At 41.2% G+C, this 21,920-nt stretch overlaps 1 protein-coding gene across 1 annotated transcript; it reads right to left on the reverse strand.

The window, feature by feature from the left end:
• Positions 1-3,862: 3,862 nt before the first annotated feature.
• sptlc1 (serine palmitoyltransferase, long chain base subunit 1) lies at positions 3,863-21,651 on the reverse strand. Its single transcript, XM_085464606.1, has 15 exons — positions 21,570-21,651; positions 18,304-18,411; positions 18,135-18,229; positions 16,406-16,499; positions 15,968-16,040; positions 11,366-11,498; positions 8,949-9,078; positions 8,716-8,805; positions 8,348-8,455; positions 7,029-7,124; positions 6,053-6,149; positions 5,911-5,965; positions 5,557-5,674; positions 4,673-4,746; positions 3,863-4,359 (listed from the first exon to the last, which is right to left on the reverse strand). The coding sequence occupies exons 1-15, from the start codon at positions 21,621-21,623 to the stop codon at positions 4,263-4,265; spliced, it is 1,422 nt and encodes a 473-aa protein (XP_085320732.1). The 5' UTR covers positions 21,624-21,651; the 3' UTR covers positions 3,863-4,262.
• Between the last annotated feature and the right edge of the window lie 269 nt (positions 21,652-21,920).

A 21,920-nucleotide genomic window follows, 5' to 3' on the forward strand; every position in this document is an offset into this window, starting at 1 on the left:
TCTTGTCAGGGATGTCACTTACGCTCAGGCCTATGCAGAACAGCAGTGGGGACTGAGCATCTCCTGGGTAAATCTAACACTTGTGCTATTGTGCTAACTAGTGTTTTTCACCACATCCCCACTGATTTCCTGATGAAGGCTCTTAAGGGCTTGTTGATCTTATACAGTTCTAGGCACTCCAGAGTTCATGTGTGAGTCACAGACTTTCTTGTAAGCAATCCAAGAAATGTTTTGCCCCTCTGTTTTTTCTGTTAATTCCTTTTTGTGCCCCGCTCATGTGTTGAGTCATATGCCTATTCATCTTAGCCGCTATGATGTCTGAAAGAGCTCCTACTGAGTCAGGTTATTGGCTGGTATGTAACTAACTGCACTCCATGGTTAGCTTCTTTAGATAGGTGTGAATCATATCAGGGCTTAGTGCTGACCAACTCTTCATGTTTCAGACCCTTTCTTGGATGTCTGGCATTGTTCAGAGAGGTTGCTGTTATGATCTGCTCTAAGATCTGCAAGCCACTGAACATTAATGTTATGGATTGCATCCTTCTGTCATATGCTTTTCCAGTATTGCTCTGTCACAAGCCTTGGTCAGGCTGCTGTTCTCATATTGTTCAGCGTCACCACGTTGGATGTAGGTCAATGATGATCTGGGGATGCATCCCCCCCCCCCCCCCATGTAGTAAATGGTAAATGGACTAGTTCTTATGTAAAGCTTTTCTACTCTATCTGAGAACTTAAAGCGCTTTACACAACTTGCCTCACTCACCCATTCACACCCATTCACACAAGCAGTTTTTTCTATGCTTTGTCTAAGTGCTTTCTATCTAACATTCACATGCATTCATACTCTGATGGATGCATCAGAGAGACTTGGGATTAGTATCTGGCCCAAGGATTTTTGGCATGCAGACTGGAGCACACGGGGATGAAATCACCAACCTTTTGGTTAGTTGGTGAACTACAGCCACCTCAGGATTATGGCAGGAATATGCAGGCAGTCCCTGGAGTATGAAGGAATTGATATCATGCATGATATCAGATAGTTAATCCAACAGCTAATATAATAGCTAATCCATGAGCTAACTGGAAAAGGAAAAGAGAGTAGAATTTTAAATGTCAGAAATAAATCTTTGATTTTTGAAAAAATTTACTATATTTCTCTTTTTTAAATTGTGTTTGGAAAAACAATTTTGAACACCTGTTTTTTTTTTATTTGGAATTCAAAAATGGTTTTTGAAATGAGGTTTTTATTGAGAGTTATTTACTGGTATTGGGCTCTGAATAGCCACTTGAAGTGTTCACTTCACAGGAGTACTTTACTCCCTGGTATAACTCACAAACTCACGCCTTAAAGCAGCAGAGGTGGCAAAACATTGACAGACATTCCGTATTTAAGTAGAGGTACAGATACTTTTGTCAAAAAAATCCTCTGGTAAAAGTTGATTCAATTACTTTAGTTAAGTAAAAATTCAAACACCAGGCTCTGAAATTTACTCTAAGTAAGAAAGTAAAGTAAGAAAGTAAAAAATAGTTCTTTTAAGGATGTTTCTACCAGCAATTTTTGCGAAAAGCTAACTCAACCTTGTGCTATATAAATACAATGAAAGTGTGGCGGGCTGTGCTTTGTGGCTCAGCTGCAGGGAAGGGGTGGAGCAGCGGGTTAAGGGTGTGGTGTCAGGGGGAGGCCGAACCACATAGCTGTCCTCCATCACCAGGTTATGCCTATTTCAGTGACTGAATCTACGCATCATCAGCTTAAATTCAAATGAATCTCTGCTATCCATTATATAACCCAGAAACACCGCATCCATAGTACACTAGTATAACACACTGTTCTTTACTTTAAATTGCAGTTACATCACAAAACAGAAAGCTAACCTGTTTATACTGCATTAAACTGCAGAGTATTTTCATGCAACCCTTCAATAACAAACAGTTTGTTATATATTAGTGTGTGTGCTGTCTCTAGTAGATACACTGTGCAACAAACTTCACACAAAGAGTTTGTCTGTTTGCTGATATTTGTTGAGCAGACAGAAACATTGCATTTGATATTACCTGCCATGTCACTTCCTTTATGTTCCTCTTTTTTGGAACAAACTAAATGCTGGAGTCATTTTGCTATCTGGGTATACATTAAATATATGATTTTTTTTCTCTTCTCTTTAGGCTCAATTCAGTCTGATGTTCTAAGGTCTGCAGTCATGTTAAATAATAATAATGCCTTTTAAATGTCTCAAATCAAAAGTAACAAGCCTGTTTTGAAAATTTAAGGAAAAGAAAATACAGATATTTTTGTTAAATTGTAGGGAGTAAAAGTAAAAAGTTGTTAGAACAATAAATGTTGAGGTAAAGTACAGATAGCTAGGGATGGGAACAGAGTACTGGTTCTTGTAGAGAATCAGTTTCCAGTGGTTCACTTCCTTGGAATTGTTTGTTCCTGTCAATCGCCCTTATTGGTTTTACGTGCACTTGCAGCTGATTTCTGTCATGGTCTGGTGAGTCACAGTATTTTTCCACACCGTCTGCTCTCCTTTTCGGGGCGGAGCAGTCATCGCTCGCCCAAGTATAACCACCTGGAACTGAATTTGAGCTGTATTTAAGACCAGTGTTCTCCACCAGCCTTTGCTAGACTGTCTGCTAACCTAAGTTAGTTCATGGCTTCATGTGTCTCGTGTTTATTCATAGTTTTCATACCTACCTTTGCTCTCGTCCTCTCAGGTGTTCCCTGGAAAATCATTCATCCTCGCAATTTAATTATTCAAACTTGCTTTAATAAATAATAATAAAAAGAGGAAGTGTTTTACTGGTGATTCCTCAAGGTGGATAAACAAACACATGAACCAAATATCTCTAGAAACATCCCGTCTCAGAATTAAAAATAAATATGCTGATGCTAATAAAAACGATTTTATTACTTCTAGGGTGAATTATTGTAATTCGTTATTATCAGGTTGTTCTAAAAGTTCTTTGAAGAGCCTCTAGCCAGAAAAGTTACAGGACATTTCTATTGGATTCCTTTTATTGGCTCCCTGTTAAATCAAGAATTTAAAAATCCTCCTTACTTACAAGGTCTTGAACAATCAGGCCCAATCTTATCTTTAAAATCATAGCACCATATCACCCTAACGAAGCAGCTTGCTCTCAGACTGCAGGTTTACTTGTGGTTCCTAGAGTATTTAAAAGTAGAATGAGAGCAGAGCATACAGCTTTCAGCCCCCTCTTCTATGGAACCAGCTCCCAGCTTGGATTTGGGAGGCAGACACTATCTCTATTTTTAATATTAGGCTTAAAATGTTCCTTTTCAATAAAGCATATTAATTAGGGCTGGATCAGATAAACTCTGAACGAGGGATAATAAATCACATTTAGGCAGATGTTGTTGTGATTTGGCACTTTATAAATAAAACCAAATGGAACTAAAATGGTTGCACAATTGAGAAAGGTGAAATATTGTATAAAGAAACCATAAACATGTGAGAAGACATCTAAAAATAAATGTTCACAGGTAGAAACAACAGCCAGTCAGTTGTTTTATCTGAAATATTTCAATTCAGCACATCAAAATCTTTTAGTAGTTGGACACTGTGTCTTCAGTGTTGCTATTTTCTGAAAAACTGTTGAATACTGTTATTAGCAATAAGAACTCAGTTTCTACTCCAGTCTTCTATGGATGTCCTCTCTGTGACCTCAGTTTGGGCCTTGAGAAAACTCAAAGCTAGTATTTTCACATGTCACATCGAGTTATATGCTGGACTCCAGGCAACATCGAGATTTCTCTTTGAAAACAAAGAGCTTTCCAAAATCTGTTATGCGTAATCATAAACTACACAATGCAATCATCTCAATTCTCTTGAAAATGATCCAAGGTGTAAAAATCTGTATTTATTTGTTACAAAAGTGGAACAACTGTGCACAGTTCAAGTAGGAGTAGACTGCAGACACAAATCAATCAAAAAGTACAACAGGCTTTTTTGGTCATTAAATAGAAAGGCAACAAGTCATTTGTTTTGTGGAAATCAACTTTAGTTCTAACTGAAAATGTTCTCTAATAGTGTTTGGGGGGCATTTTTACTCAGAGCAGAAAGGCCCACACTAACTTTCAACATGTAGAACATATAACACAATATTAATAAGGAAGAAAATTTATCATTAACATTCATTCATTAGTAGAGATCTCACGAGTCGGTCCGCATCTTGCGGATCAAGCTGTTGTTTTACCCAACCAGTGGTGTAGACTTCTGTTAAAGCTCCAGTGATGTCTGCTAACTTATGAGGAGCGCTGAAGCTGCCTCTCTGATACAAGCCACAGCCTTCTGGATGTCTTCCTCTGTTTGTTCAATGGTGACCACCACTCTGATACTGGAGACACACATGCAGAGCAGTGAGACACACTGAGACTGTGTAAAGGTAATGTTATTTAAACAAATTATTTCAATCAAATGTTTGAATGCTTCAAACAAAATCACCCTCAAATGAGACTTTAACCCATCAAATAATAAAGCACGTACAACCCCAACGGGTCATGGCAGATGGCTACCCCACGCTAAACCTGGTCCACCGCCAAAAAAGCTATGGACCATTGAGATACAAATGCATTAAAGTACTAAACAATGTTAAACCCCATGACAGAACTAATAATGTGCCAGGTGCATAGAAATGTAGGGTCTTTTACCTGGGAGGTGGAAGAAAGCGCTCCTCTTTTTCCAGACACCGAGCTAGGGTCAGAGCCACGTGTCTTTCCATACACTAAGACAGAAATCATAGAAACTCGATGAGAAACTAAACATATTTTATACAGTATTTCATCACGTGATCGATGGGAACTCGAAAGTGAATTATAAGAATGTTTTGGGCATAAGACAATACAGATACTAAAAACACTGTGTACTACTGATCAAATGATGAAAGCACTATGCAGTCGCATCCTATTACAATGTAGTCCCAGTCTTAACCATATACCATACTATTCACACAAGTAAATGGTAAATGGACTGATTCTTATATAGCGCTTTTCTACTCTCCCGGAGTACTCAAAGCGCTCTATACAACGTGCCTCATTCACCCATTCACACCCACTCATACAAGCACTTCTAAACACTGTTGGCCTTTAAAAAACCAAAAAAACCAAAACTATATTTGTGAAGTTATGGTACTATCTTGCTGTCATCTAAAATAATGTGCCAATGACATGTCCATACTTTTGCGTTTTGATGGGGACGCCCCTTAAACTTAACCCCATTGGGGATTAAGTGTAAGAAGGTAGTTACAGTGAATTGTTTCATTGTTTCTTGTGTATTTGTGCCTTAGTGGCAGGTTTTACGGTGAAAATTGTTTTATTGTTTTCTGCAACAACCTGACTTGTTGTCTGCAAAATGCACACAAGTACAGGGTACTTGCGCCTTATTCGCAGGTCGTGTTATAAAGTGTTACCGGATTTCATCTTGACTTTGACACTCTGTCTGAAGTTATATATGAAATCCCACAGAGGTCTCCAAAAACTTTAAATAACAGTTTCAGTGTGCGTCTGATTGAATCATCTGGTACTGTTAGACTTACATAATCGACAACTGAACGGAGCTGCTTCATGTCAGATTCCCTGGAACCAGAACTTCTCTCTAGCTCCAAGTGAAGAGCTGGGGCCACTGGAACTCCAGCTAACTTTAGACCTGGTGTTCTGTTTCACATAGAAAATAAAGCAAACATATACCAAAACACAATTTATTATGGACACTGTAAAGGAAGACAAAGCCAGAGCATAATTTGAATGTAAGCCTATGTGTTTCCTCTATGTGTGAAAGGCTGTAGTGTCTGGGGATGCAAATAATGATGCTGAATCAGAAACCTGATGTGGAGGGACACCTCCCCCACCTACAGAAGGAAAAAAAGAAATCATCATAAACACAAACATACCCTTGTAAAGCGTTGTAGACATGTTTGCACTTTTCTCTGAGGACTCGAAAAACATCTGCAAAACAGAAGAAATTCTTTTTACAAAAATTCTAATGATAATGTATTTTTCCGGAGCTGGAGTGGATGAGAACAGATTGTGTACCTGGGTCCTCCTCCATGATGTTGAGAGCCTCGATAGCAGCAGCAGCCAGCATGGGAGGCAGAGAGGCAGAGAAACAGTAGCCTTGACCTGAGAGACGCTACAAAATACATTATAAAAAAAAAAAAAAAAGTTTTACTAAATCATATCTTCATGATTAACGTGCTAAAATTGATCACCTTAAAAATACCTATCGATTAATGGAATAACAAACCAGCAGTCCTGGCCCATATCAGTATAATTTCAGCTTACGTTTCCCCAGATTCACTTCACTCAGCTAGGTGTAATGACTGAGGTCTGAGTTTACAGTTAGGCCTAGAAACTGTTGGCACCTTATTAAATGTGTCTTTAAACATTTCCCAAAAGATTTGAGAACACATCCACAATGAAAGTAGTTTACTTTTGTTTCATATTAAAATATTATAAATGTTCATATTTTCTATCATAAAATTCAACCAATTGAGATGGAATGAGAGGAGAGACACCATCCTGTTCTCGGTGCTCGCTTCAAAAGCCTGCATCTCTACTTCACCTATTAAGACAGCAAAGCTTCATAATAGAAGAGTTCTGGTGCTTAACCGGCCTTCTTGCAGTCCAGACTTTTCACCAATTAAAAACACTTCGCAAAGTCACAGCAACTGGTCTCCTCAGTTCACAGACATTTGTGGCGCTGCTACACAGTAGGGGTGATGTGGGCCGCGAGTTTGAGACCCCTACTCTATAAAATATGATTAAAATATGGGTCAATGAGATTTGCAAATCATTGCATTCTGTTTTTATTTAAATTGTACTTCAGTATAAAATGTAACTAGGCGTGTAAATAAGTGAAACGTTACAAAAAAGCAACAGATATATACTAGATATAATGATTTGTCAAGCATTTGATTAATCACTAATCTTGACAACGACATGTAAAAATGCTGGCTGATTATCTGATGATGCATTACAAGACAGACTCCCAACACGGCTGTTACAGTACCTGGTGGTCGATGACAAAGGAGCGGCCGCAGCAGAAACCTCCGATGGAAGCCAGAGCATTTTCCATGTTAGCACTTATCAGGTCAATGTCATCTATCTGCAAGAAACACAGTTTTTTCATTTTGCTAAGATAGATTTAAAATGAAGCAATCAAAGTGCAATTTAATGACAAACTGTCATATTTGTTTTAAAAAGTTAAATAAAAACAGATTTTCTTCATTTTTGTCACTACAAATTTCACTTTAAGTATTCTACACATTTTATTTTTGCATCATTGTGAAATAAAACTATACACCACTCAAAACTGTCACTAGCTGTCTTTTGCAATGTGAAGTTTATTATTAGTCCCTCTGCAAAATACAACAAAATAAAAGTTTTTGTTATATTTTAACAAGTCAATTCTGAGCAACTGATGCATCTATTGATCTGTCGTGATTCACTCCCTTTTCTTACCACTAAAATGAAAGTTTGAGACTTTTATCTTTAATAGCTTTTGAGACATTCGTGTTCAAACATTGCCTCAGATTTCAATGTGGGAGGAAACTGCCTGAAAGTAGGCTGACAGAACATTTTTCAAAACTGCTCTGTCAACCGCACACACACACGCACGCACACCAGATACTTGGACCACAACATTTTTATGGCAATCAGAAAATGGTTGAGCAGAAGGCCCACATTAGATTCACTAATCTAAATGAAGCAGGCTATCATTAGACCTAGACAAACATCTACAGGCCTACTAAAGAAAGTTCAGAAGCTTTAAGTGTGGCTGTAACCGACTGGTACACCACGGTACGCCAAAGTGCTAGAAGACAGCTAAAATGGATGGCTGCATAACGTTTCCCTTTGCAAGCAAAACCCCTTCATAACATACAGCCAAGTCAAGAATACTGGCGAAGAAGAGGTCCACATAAATGAGGAGACACACATTTCTTTCCTTTCTTTTTTTCGTTAGTGCAAATCACTAGTCTGCTAACCAAAGATTCAGATATTGCCATTAACAAAAATTAGTCCGAAAGGATTGTGCATTTGTGCAAGCTCAATGTAATGGTAAATCTTACAAAGCTTTACAACAAATAAAATTCAGCATTTGATCGTGTCCATAGATTCCAGACGTTACATAGCCATTGTCTGCAAAGAAACCTTCTATTTTATTTATATTTCAATCACTTTTATTTATTTGATTGCATCAGCTGACCTAGACTAGTTTGACTATGGTAAAGCTACCAAGAGAGAAAGATAATAACACATTTTGAATCAGCTGTTAAACTGTTTACTGCCAGTATTAAGTATTTTTGCATTTCAAGCTAAACTACTCACATTGACCCCAAAGTGTTCTGTGACTCCTCGGCCATGGTCTCCCAAAACACCAAATGACATGCTCTCCTCAAGAAAGATCCGCACCTTGTATTTGTACTTGAGTTTTACCTGGAAGTTAGAAAAACATAAAAAACAAAACATAAAGTCAATAAATGGCAAAAGTATCTATGTGTACACTATCTGGTATAATCAAGAAATCAAGCGAGTGGTGAATGATTTAGTCTACTGTAGTAGACGGACATCAGCTCAACTACAGAAGGTGAACGATGTTAAGCCATAATATTTGCCTGTGCTTTGGTGGGGTTTTTTTAACTTTTTTCTGCAAAACAAGCAAAATTAAATTGGAAACAAAATTGTTTTCCATTTACCAGTTCAGGCAGAGGACAGATATCTGCAGTGTTGATGTAGAGCCCCTCCACTACAATGAACTTCCGGGTCACTCGAGCTTTGCGAGGATTCTGCAAGAGAAACATTCTTATTTGGAGATTTTTTAAAAAACCCAATGAAAATAGCGAGAATGTAGAAGCATTTAACATCCTGTACCACCTGTAACACCATTACAGCACATTTGTGACACTTGAGTTTCTCAAACGGTCCTAACCTTCAGGTCCTCTAGCTCCTGCTCCTTAAGCAACCTCTCCAAGTCCTCCATGTCATTGTGTTTGAAGTACTTGATTAAGCTGCGGGATGCCTGAAGACCTTTTTGTATAGCGAAACAGGCTGCTTCATCTCTGAAAGGAAACAAAAGAGAAAACATTAAACTATGGAACCAAAATATCCCACACTTGGAGTCAGTCAGACTTACACATGGTAGGTAAATCAGTCTGTGCAAACAAAATCTGACTGACAATCACTTCATCCAGTCCATCAACATGTCTATGAAACCCCACCCCTACAAGACTCCTCAAACAATTCTTAACAGTAATTACTGCCTTTCAGTATTATCAGTTTATTTTTAATAACAGGTTACATATTACAGGCTTTTAATGTGGTTAAACCATTACTTAAAAAGCTCTTACATAATCCAGCTTTATTCAAATATAGATCAATTTCACAGACCAAAACCTAGTGAAGCTTAATAATCGTCTTATGGCCTCTGGCAGTGGCCTGAAAACGGCTTGTCCTGTTACACCTCAGTGCCGCATTCAACCGTTGATCACAACAGTTTACAGAGACTAGAATACACTGTTAGCTATAAAGGCAAAACACTGTGCTGTTGTCTGACAGATTAAAATTTGTACATTTAAAGAAGAAGTCTCCTTCACATACAGAAGTTAGTCTTGGAGTTCTACAGAAAACTTTATGTTAGACATGCTTTTCTTAGGCAATTTATTTAAAAAACAATTTACACATTTCTGTTGCTGTACAGATGATACTCAGTTATTATCATCTAAAATGTTATCCAAAAGTTTTGAGCAGCCCATGATTTGAATGATTTGACTTTTTTTTTTTTTAATTATTTTGTTTGATCATATTAGTTCCTCAAAAAGCCCACCCTCGGCCTGGTGGTAATTATTCATTTTTTCATCTAAAAACACTCCTCTTTTATTGATTGACCTGTTACATGTAGCTCTGGCTCATGTTTACGTGTAACTACCGTAATTGTCGGGCTATAAGCCGCTACTTTTTGCACAAGCTTTGAACCCTGCGGCTTTTAGTCAGGTGCGGCTTTTCTATGGATTGTTCATGATTTTTGTCATATCGTAAGACGATTTGTTTTGTTTGTTCCGCTGTTGTACGGCACTACGTTGCCTGGCGGAAGGGCATGTGATCAGACACACAGTATCTGGGTTCAAGAGTGGTATGTTGGTCACGTGTCCATCCGCCAGGCAACATAGTGCCGTACAAGTAGCGCGAAAAACAAACTTCAAATTAACGCTACGCGTTCAGCGGGAGGAGTGGATGACGAGCGGCGATAAACTTGCGAAAAGCAAGTTATGCTCAACTCCACCGGTGAAATCTGACAGCGTGGAAAAGTGTGAAAACATCCATGATCACCAACGGATTTCGAAGGGCTGGACTGCTGCATGATGGAGAGGAGGACACCACCACGGCCCTTCTGAGGGTGTTCGACTCTGACACTGACAACGAGGATTTCTTTGGTTTTGTAAGTGACAACGAAGGAGAGAAGCTGAGAGTGGATGACGTAGCCATCCTGAGCCTGTTCGTATCCGACACTGGAGAAGAGGACTTTGGTGGTTTTAGTGCGCAGGAAGATGGTGGTGAATGACTGACTTTTCTTCTTGTTAAAGCCGTGTCACTGCACCTGAGCCTAAAAGGTAGTCTGAATCTATTTTTCTGGTGTGCTGCAGGTTATTGTTATGTACTACATTTGTTACTCATTTATGAAGCACAGTACATGTTTCGTACTTGTAATTACCGCTACTTGTACATATACCTAAAAAGTTGTGCAAATATGTACCCATAACTTGTTTTTTCAAAATATTAATAAAAGGGGTGTGTCTCCAAACAGCCATCTCTTTCCTGACAATTCCCTTTGTGCATATTCTCTTACATATGATAAGTCAACATTGAAACACCTGCGGCTTTTGGTCAGGTGCGGCTAATGTATGTACAAAACAGGATTTTCCCCTGATTTTAGCTTGTGCGGCTAATATTCAGGTGCGCTTTGTAGTCCGGGAAATACGGTAGTTTCTGTGGATGGTATTACACTGACCTCCAGTAACACTTTGAGGAGTCTTAGGGGTGTTTTCTTGTCTAGGATGTGTTCTTCCATATTCACATTAAACTAGTATGTAGGAGACTGCTCTAACACCTCTATTTAAAGCTTTCATTTGAATCACAATGTCACAGTAAGGGTACTAATACGGACTAGAAAGACACCTTAGACATGTTTCCTATTTTAGTTTCTTTTTGAGTCCCTGTTAAATCCAGAACTTAAAATCTCTGTCCTCACAAAGGCCACATAAAATAAACAAAACTAAAGCTAACTGAAGATTGGTTTAATTGAGTGAGGGGTGTTATATTGGTATACATATTATGAGAAACAACACTCACACAAAGATGATGTCACCCCTCTTGGAGTAGGCAGGTATTGCACTAGCAATAGTCGCAAAGCCATATGAATAAAGAATGGCCTCTTCAGTTTTCATGAATTTGGAGAGACGGCTTTCCAGCTCCAGGTGAACATCTGGGGGCAAGGAAACATAACATTGGTTACATTTTTTAGATGTCACTTACCGTTACCTTTAGTATTTCTGAGTTTTTAGTGGATGTGGTTTAATCAGAGGTAAAAAACTACTGCACTTTGAAAGAAAGACTGTCAAGACACCAAACAACAGTATGATTTTAAATATTTGTGCTTGACTGAGAAAAGTCTCAGTTCATCACTTAGCATTAGATACATTCACTTGCTTATCCCTTGACAGCTTAACAAGGCTCATTAAAAAATACGATAAGGCTGTCTATCCCATTTATCATGGCAGAAAGACTTAAGGATAATGACAAAATTATAATACCAAGAGAAAATCTGAGAAACTGGAAAACTCCAGTGAACTTAATAAGATATAGTTGGATATATAGTTGCGCGAGTGACTCAAACTATGGTTTGAGTGAATGTTTCTTGGTGTGTGAAAGAAGTTGCTGCGGTGATGGAAAGTAAATGTCCATACTAAGGTAGAATGAGTATGACTATTGGTATTTGCTTTACTACTGTGGTTTCACTAATTCATTTGAATTAACTTGTTGCATGATCTGATGATTGAGTCATTAGGTCTTTTTCCAAAATTATCCTCCTTGTATTATCCCTAGACGGCTGGAATTTCGATTGCAAATCAACAGCTAACATATAAATGCTTAAGCTAACATAACGTAACTAATGTCATGCCCCGTAGTAATTAGGCTACTCAGAAGCCATCCTAATATTTCGGTCTTTGTCGTTTCAAAAAAATATAATGTTAAAATCTCAAATAAATAGTCTGACACCCCCCTCCTTGAATCGCTACCTTATCGTGGTGGAGGGGTTTGTGTGTCCCAGGGATCCCAGGGGCTATGTTGTCTGGGGGCTTTTGCCCCCTGGTAGGGTCTCCCATGGCAAACTGGCCCTGGGTGAGGGACCAGACAAAGAGCGATTCATAAGACCCTTATGAAAAGGACACCGAGGGAACAGTTTACCCTGCCCGGGATAGGGTTTACCCTGTTTACCCTGCCCCGCCCTGGAGCCAGGCCCGGGGAGGGTGCCCGAGGGCGAGCGTCTGGTGGCCGGGCCTTAGTCCATGGGGCCCGGCCGGGCACAGCCCGAAGAGGAGACATGGGCCCATCCTCCCGCAGGCCCACCACCCGCAGGAGGCGCCATAGGGGTCGGGTGCATTGTGTGCCAGGTGGCGGCCAGGAGCGGAGGCCCTGGCGGACTGACCCCCGGCTGCCAAGACTGGCAATAGGGACATGGAATGTCACCTCTCTGGTGGGGAAGGAGCCTGAGTTAGTGCGTGAGGTTGAGAGGTACCGGCTAGATATAGTCGGGCTCACCTCTACGCATGGCTTGGGCTCTGGAACCAGTCTCCTGGAGAGGGGCTGGACTCTGTCTCAGTCTGGAGTTGCCCCTGGTGAGAGGCGGCGGGCTGGGGTGGGTATTCTAATATCCCCTCGGCTTGCTGCCGGTACGTTGGGGTTTTTCCCGGTGGACGAGAGGGTTTGTTCCCTGCGCCTTAGGGTCTGGGAACGGGTCCTGACTGTCATCTGAGTACCCAGCCTTCTTAGAGTCCCTGAGGGGGGGGGGGGGGGTGGGGTGCTGGAGGGTGCTCCACCTGGAGACTCTGTTGTCCTGCTGGGAGACTTCAATGCTCACGTGGGTAACAACAGCGAGACCTGGAGGGGCGTGATTGGGAGGAACGGCCTCCCTGATCTGAACCCGAGCGGTGCTTTGTTATTGGACTTCTGTGCTAATCACACTCGGGTAAAGAGAGGGGCTGAGCTGTCAACTGATCACCACCTGGTGGTGAGTTGGATCAGGTGGCGGGGGAGGACGCTGGACAGACCTGGTGCACCTAAACGCGTAGTGAGGGTGTGCTGGGAACGTCTAGCAGAGGCCCCAGTCCGCGAGATCTTCAACGCACACCTCCGGCAGAGCTTCAACAGCATTCCGAGGGAGACTGGGGACATTGAGTCCGAATGGACCATGTTCAGCGTCTCCATTGCCGAAGCTGCTGCACTGAGCTGCGGCTGCAAGGTGGTTGGTGCCTGCCGTGGTGGTAATCCCCGAACCAAATGGTGGACACCAGAGGTGAAGGGAGCCACCAGGCTGAAGAAGGAGTCCTATCGGGCTTGGTTAGCCTGTGGGACTCCGGAGGCAGCCGACAGGTATCGACAGGCCAAGCGGAATGCGGCTCGGGCAGTGGCTGAAGCAAAAACTCGGGTGTGGGAGGAGTTCGGAGAGGCCATGGAAAAAGACTTTCGGACTGCCTCGAAGAGATTCTGGCAAACCGTCAGACGTCTCAGGAGGGGAAAGCGGTGCTATACCTGCACTGTGTATAGTGCTGGCGGAGCGCTGCTGACGTCGACTGAGAAAATTGTCAGGCGGTGGAAAGAATACTTCGAGGACCTCCTTAATCCCACTGACACGTCTTCCGAGGAGGAAGCAGAGTCTGGGGATGAGGGGAATGACCCGCCAATTTCCGGGGGCGAGGTCACTGAGGCAGTTAAACAACTCCTTGGTGGCAGAGCCCCTGGTGTTGATGAGGTCCGCCCCGAGTTCCTGAAGGCTCTGGACGTTGTAGGGCTGTCCTGGTTGACACGCCTCTGCAATGTTGCGTGGAGATCAGGGGCAGTACCTGTGGACTGGCAGACCGGGGTGGTGGTCCCAATCTTTAAGAAGGGGGACCGGAGGGTGTGTTCCAACTACAGGGGGATCACACTCCTCAGCCTCCCTGGGAAAGTCTATGCCAGGGTGCTGGAAAGGAGAGTTCGTCCGTTAGTCGAACCTCGGATACAGGAGGAACAATGCGGTTTTCGTCCTGGTCGCGGAACACTGGACCAGCTCTTTATCCTCTCCAGGATACTTGAGGGTGCATGGGAGTTTGCCCAACCAGTCTACATGTGTTTTGTGGACTTGGAGAAGGCATTCGACCGTGTCCCTCGGGGTGTCCTGTGGGAGGTGTTGCGGGAATATGGGGTGTCTGGCCCATTCGATCCCTATACAACCGTTGCAAGAGCTTGGTTCGCATTGCCGGCAATAAGTCGGACTCGTTCCCGGTGGGTGATGGGCTCCGCCAGGGCTGCCCTTTGTCTCCGGTTCTGTTCATAATTTTTATGGACAGAATTTCTAGGCGCAGCCAAGTGGCGGAGGGCTTTCGCTTTGGTGGCCTCAGAATCTTATCTCTGATTTTTGCAGATGATGTGGTTCTGTTGGCTTCATCGGGTGAGGGCCTCCAGCTCGCACTGGAACGGTTCGCAGCCGAGTGTGAAGCAGCGGGAATGAGGATCAGCACCTCCAAATCTGAGGCCATGGTTCTCAGCCGGAAAAGGGTGGAGTGCCCACTCCGGGTCGGGGATGAGTTCCTGCCCCAAGTGGAAGAGTTCAAGTATCTCGGGGTCTTGTTCGCGAGTGATGGGAGAAGGGAGCCGGAGATCAACAGACGGATTGGGGCTGCAGCTGCAGTAATGCGGACGCTGCACCGGTCCGTCGTGGTGAAGAGGGAGCTGAGTGTAAAAGCGAAGCTCTCAATTTACCGGTCGATCTACGTCCCTACCCTCACCTGTGGCCACGAGCTGTGGGTAGTGACCGAAAGAACGAGATCGCGGATACAAGCGGCAGAAATGAGCTTCCTCCGAAGGGTGGCTGGCCTCTCCCCTAGAGATAGGGTGAGAAGTTTGGCCATCCGGGAGGGGCTCAGAGTAGAGCAGCTGCTGCTCCACATCGAAAGGAGCCAGCTGAGGTGGTTCGGGCATCTGACAAGGATGCCCCCTGGGCGCCTCCTGGGTGAGGTGTTCCAGGCATGTCCCACCGGGAGGAGGCCCCGGGGCAGACCCAGGACACGCTGGAGAGATTATATCTCTCGGCTGGCCTGGGAACGCCTTGGTATTCCCCCGGATAAGCTGGAGGAGGTGGCTGGGGAGAGGGAGGTCTGGGCCTCTTTGCTTAGGCTGCTGCCCCCGCGACCCGGCCCCGGATAAAGCGGATGAAGATGGATGGATAGTCTGACACCAATATGTCACAGATTTAAAAACGATCTTCAGTTTTCGTGTTTGCAACATCTTCTGAAAACCTGACCTCTGACTTTAAGGTCAATCCAATCTAAGACTTCTAAGAAATGGTGTCAATTTAAAAATCCTTACAAAAGCGGGTGGCCATGCCGCTCAGTCGTTTAAGGCTGAGCTATAACTGCAGAAAATAAGTTGTCCTATAGTTAACCCTTGAGGTAAGCCAAATTTCTGTATAAATGGGTTTGATTTCTCTGACAACACATCGTTTTATGTCAGCAAGATATTCATTCAAACCAAGAAAAGAATAAATTAAGGGTATATTTAGGAAATAATTAGATTATCAAAGAGTTTAATTACTTTTCTTACAAGTGTAGCTTAACATCAAATGGTGGAATGTTAATAGAAGATAAAAGTACCCCATCAGCCTTTTACAGCTGAGGGGTGAAAAGCTAAACTCACCAAAGGTCCCATAGAAGCCTCTTGGACCACAAGTGCCCACACCATATTTCTTCAGTGATGCCAAAGCCTTTTGCTGTAATGAAAAATTAGCTTATAATTCTAAAATTAGAACAAATTCAAGTTTTAATAAAACTCATTGACTGAGGCATACTGTCAATGTCACACTGTGTTTGTGCATAATTCAAAGAATTATTTTTGCTAGCAATAATACAACTTAATAGTTGCTTCTGATAAAAACTGCACTGCCCACTGGGCAAGTCATTCACTGGGCGACCTAGCTGTGTGTGTGGCTGTTTTAAATGAAGGGTTTTCCCTTCAGAACATAAATGTTGCCTAGATAAAGATTTAGCTATAACAGTAAATGGATAATTTAGCACATTAGAGGAAGAACATATCGTACTGAAATTACAAGGTTGCCTTTCAATAATAAATACCGACCTTAACCCGCTCATTATCAAGGAGACCCAGGAAGTTGAACGATGCAAAGTTTATGCAGTCTTTTCCATTGATTGTGATTTTGTGGCTGGGAGGTCTGTAACAGAAATTTTGCATTTGAATCTTTATTTTATCATCTTACATACTCAAGGCACAAATCAGATATTTACAAAAATCGGATATTTTCATTTTCATCCAAGCTGTCAAGATGTAATTTAAGCTCGGATTGATTTTTTTTTTCCCTTTTACTTTTTCTCGAGTATATGAAAAACATTATCATTTAGTTTGAGATCAAGTAAGTGACTCAGTCATTTACAAGTATTCAATTTTTGCCTGAATAAGCCCTTGGCCTGCTTTTGTGAAGGTCATTTAGCTGAATCTCAAATGCTACACCCTTCGTATTATCCTGCTACTATCAGCAGTCACACAGCAGTTTTAGATATTATATAGCAAAGACTAACCCGGGCTTCCTGTTCTCGAGCGTAAGCAGTGGTTTACACTTTGTTTTAAATCTTCATTCATTATAGTGACTTTTGATTATAGACATTGGCAAAGATATGATCTCTATATCGAGTATACTATTTGAATAGATAGTGTCATGTTTTTTCTTAACCAAGTAAAGACTTCTCCAATGATGCTCTTCATCTTCTGTGGTCTTTTAGACATTTCCGTCTGTCTGAGCTTGACCAGTTAACTCCTTGTTTGTATGAATGTGCTAAATAACTGATTTGGCCACTTTAAATTTTTGGATATCTACCTGATAGATTTATTTGGGGTTTTCAGCTTAGGCATCTCTTGATACAACTGCCTATTACTTACAGTTGTTCCTTACTTCCCTGCCTGTTTTTATTGTCTTTTTGATATAGCCCTGTTAAAATCTTGTACCATTTCTGATGGGTATGTTTAGCAACTTAATTTTAGCCTCTTACACTTGCATAAGCTTTGGACTGCATATTCAAAGCACCTATGATCACCATGTGTGGAAAGGCAAAAAGATAAAAACTATCTTTGTCCAACTGCTTGTGGACTTGCCTAGCAGATTACCCATAATTATATTAAAGAACTTTATTTTTCTTAAGAGTATCAATGAAAAATCTTTAAAAGTAATTAGGGAGAGATGTTTCTCAAGATCCCAGAGCAACTGCCAAGACACTACTGAATCACTTAGCCAAGTCAAAAATTGTAGTCTTAAAAAAGGCAATCACTTGAACCCTGAACATAAATGGACTGTAGATCAAGAAAACCCCTGCTTCTGCAGAAGAAACATCTTCAAGCTAGACTGACACATGCTAAAGATAACCTGGAGAAAGGTTAATCACACTGGAAGTACATCCTCTGGTCAGATGACTAAGGTCTTTTCCAGAAGACCATAAAAGAGTTTGAGAGATCTGCCAAAAACAATGGGATGGGATTGCTTAGTAGATAAGTGCAGGACTGCTTGAAAACAAATGAAACTGTCACTAGGCTGTCATCCAGCTAAAAAGAAAAAAAATTAACTACCGGTATTAGCATTTTGGGTGGGATAATTCTGTTGGCAAATTAATGTAAGCATGCAAACTAAAACTAGTATATTTGGAAAAGTCATGCTAATCCTGGTTCAGAGGAAAAAAACGAATAATATTATTTTCACAGGGGGGCTAATATTTCTTTCGTCATCTGACTCTTATAGACATTTTGATTTAGTGAATACTTAAAACCTGTAAATAAAGCAGTGAGGTAACAGAGTGTTTACCCTGTGACAACATCATAGTTGAGGGTGGGATAGTCTTTGGAAACGGGAGGAACTAGCGCCTCTGGCTGCCATTCCTCAATCAGTTCCTCCTTTTCCTGTAATGTAGAATCATGTGAGAAGAGTTTGGTAACAAAAAATAATACTGTTTGATTTTCACCGCACGGTTTACCTTCTCTGTCAGTTTATACGTCTCATGAAGTTTGTAGGTCTTAGAGAATAGAAGCCTAATTATCCACAATATGAGGATTCCCTCCAAAATAAGGTGGTAAGCAGGAGCCTGAGGGGGGGAAAAAAAAAATACTTGTTTTTGAAACATGCTCCAAAAAATGCATTTTTACACAGGAAAGAATTAAAATAAGTGGAAACATTTCAGAAACATTGCAAATGCCTGAATGAAATTTAAATGCAACATAAACAACTAAGCTGTAGAGAACTTAATACATCCATCAGATAGCTGTATAAAATCCCACCTCTAAATCTTTGAATTCCTGTTTTCAGTCGCATTGCCACAAGTGTACAAAAAGCAAGTGCCTAGCCAAGAAATGGGCCTTTTCAAACATTTACAAAAGAATGGGTTGCTCTAACGAGATTACTGAATTTGAGCATGGTACTGTAATATGATGTAGCAATTAAGTTTGTGAAATTTCTTGCCTCTGAGATATTCCATAACTAATTGTAATCGGTATTAGTGCAGAGTAGTAATGTTTATAATTCAAAGAAATTTAGCTGCGACGCTGCAGACCATGTGAAGTTCTAGAGCGGTAGTGCTAAGTGCTAAGGCACACCACTTGTAAAAGTTGAGCATTCCAAACCTCCTCTTAGCACATGAACTGTGCATCAGGAACTTCATGGCATTTATTTCCACAGCCAAGCATCTCTTATAAATGTAGTTGGCCCAATACTTTTTGATGTAGTAAAAGAGGACTTGTAAGGGGTAAGTGTAACAGAGTAGGATGCTGACCAGGAGGATGAGGAAGAAGAGGAAGAACTGAAATGGCAGTAAAAACAAGTTCAGCACTGTTGAACACTCATGTCTTCAACCCAATCATGCTGGCTGCACCACCATGTGCAAGGTTACAAAAATTAAGAGGAACACAATCAGCTAAAACAACAGTGAGGTCCAAAGCATACTGCTGCATTTTTACTAGGGTTTCAACAAATAAAATAACTCAATTATAAAAAATCCTCAACACAAATGTTTTGCTCCGATGCTTCGTTTAATACATGGCACTGTAGTGTGCAGTTGTTACCATGTAAACGCGAGCTTGTCACCCATGTTTGTGACTAAAAATAGACTTGCAATAGGAACATATCTAAGAACAAGCATATGAATACGTAGTATGAAGACATTAAGCCTACGCAGCCCCCAATTTTTCAACACAAAGACTTATAACACAACAGCAGCAGTGATAAAGTCAGGAAGAGTGAAATAAAACGTTTTTCTAGTGTTCAAAACAGCAGTGCTGCTCTTGTAATTGCCATTGAAACCTTTACTGGGAAAGGGTAGTGGTCCTTAATGAAAGCACCTGATCAACAAACTCTGACATGAAGAAAAGTGAAATTTCTAGCTTCTCCATCCACCACTGTTTGCTTTATACAGCGAGAAGCTACAGTAAAGCTGCAGAAATTATATTAAAATATGCAGATGAACTGTTAACTTAGTCTGACACATGTTTAAATTAGGCAGCCTGTTGAAGGCTGATGGCAGCCGTCCCACTTTCTATCGCAGTGACAACTGCAGCAAGCAGGGGGAGTCAGTTGACAGTTAACAGCTGAAATGTCCTATGTCCAAAATTAATGTCTTATGTTGGACACTGAATTATTATTAACATTCTTTATTAACCTCATACACCATCATAACAGAAAATTAAAGATATGAAGATGTGACAAACTAAGGATGAGGATACTTGCATGTCCAAGACAAGTCAACATTTTTCTAACTGCCTAGATTGGGAATAATAATGATGATGATGGATTGGATTTATATAGCGCTTTTCAAGGCACCCAAAGCGCTTTACAATGCCACTATTCAGTCACTCTCACATTCATACACTGGTGAAGGCAAGCTACAGTTGTAGCTACAGCTGCCCTGGGGCAGACTGACAGAAGCGAGGCTGCCATATCACGCCATCGGCCCCTCTGGCCAACACCAGTAGGCGGTAGGGTAAAGTGTCTTGCCCAAGGACACAACGACCAGGACAGAGAGCCCAGGGATCGAACCGGCGACCTTCCAGTTACAGATACACTTCCCAACCCCCTGAGCCATGGACGCCTTAAATCTAGAGCCAAACTGAAAGAGGCAACAATTCACAAATACAGCCAATTTAAAATCAACAATTAATGTAGCTTGCATGAATGGACTGATTCTTATATAGTGCTTTTCTACTCTCTCTGAGAACTCAAAGTGCTTTATACAACATCCCACACTCACCCATTCACACAAGCACTTTCTTTTATGCTTTAAGTTCTTTCTATCTATAAGCATTCACACACTCAAAGTAACTTGGGGTTAATATTTGCCCAAGGATACTTGGCATGCAAACTGGGGCAACCTTCTGATTAGTAAGTGACCTGCTCTACCTCCTGAACTACAGCCACCCCACAGGACCATGCAAACTTCCACAGAAAGGCCACAGCTGGCTCTTATTCAAATCCAGAGCCTTCCTCTGAAGTGATAGAACTAACCACTGTTCTACTTGTCATTGCTTAAAAAATGTAACATGGACACTTGTGAATAGTTGAAGAGATCTCAAAGATAAAGTCTGCTCCTACTTCATTCCATCATGACAGTGCCCTACCAAATGACGGAAGAGACGCCCTGTACACACACAAGTAGCCGATCACTCTGATAAGTTTCCCCGATCACTAACCAAAAACGTGAAGGAAGACAGAAATCTACAGTCAGACCACAAGAGTAATTCTAACAATAATAATAACAACAATAATAATATTAATAATAATAAAACAGCCAATCATAGCACTGATAAACAAAAGCTACAACACCTCCAAAAGTTGATTCTGTTCATCTGGACGTAGCGTTTTGTGAACAGAATCAACTTTTGGAGATTTACTTACCTGGATGATTGAGCATGCATCAAGACGTTAAAAAGCTACAACAGTTAGCCTGACATCGTCAGCATAGTTTGAAGCTCTTATCGTAGCAGCTCTATCGTACTATGTGCATTTAGAAACTTAACTCCAGCGCTGTAGCTCACCTAATGTGTAAGCAGTAGCTAGCTACTACATACTTCCTTGATGAGTTACTTCTTCGCTGAACAGCTACGGGCTAAGCCTTTCATCGGGTCGTAACCGAGAACTTTACAGTTAACAACCTGGGACAAATTTTACAGCACCAACGTATAGCCAAGCATAAGAAAAATCGAGTAAACGTCAGGGAATAATTCGGCCCAACAACTGAGGAAAAGAAACAGTTACCTCATAAAACGCCTGGACCATTTCCACCAACACCCATTGCTGTCCGGTCGCCATGTTTGACTTCCTAAAACGTCACTCGCAATCACGCCACACCCCTATTACGTCACCCACCACTGCTACTGTCCTTATCTCACGATAATGACTTTATTTTTATATTTCTTAAAAAAAAAATAAAATCAAATAATTAAACCACCCAAGTATAATTGCACAGCTTTTTATTATAATAATAATAATAAAAAAAAAAACTCTTACTCTATGCAATACTGTACTAAATGCCACTTTAAATCTTGTACTGCTCTAAAAATTTGCACTGCTGCTCACTCTTGCCACTTTATCTCATGTGCAATCACG

This window comes from Copadichromis virginalis, linkage group LG7, assembly GCF_057382275.1.
Source record: "Copadichromis virginalis isolate Kocher_CV1m ecotype Utaka linkage group LG7, C_Virginalis_male_GT1.1, whole genome shotgun sequence".
Classification (NCBI taxonomy): Eukaryota; Metazoa; Chordata; class Actinopteri; order Cichliformes; family Cichlidae; genus Copadichromis; species Copadichromis virginalis.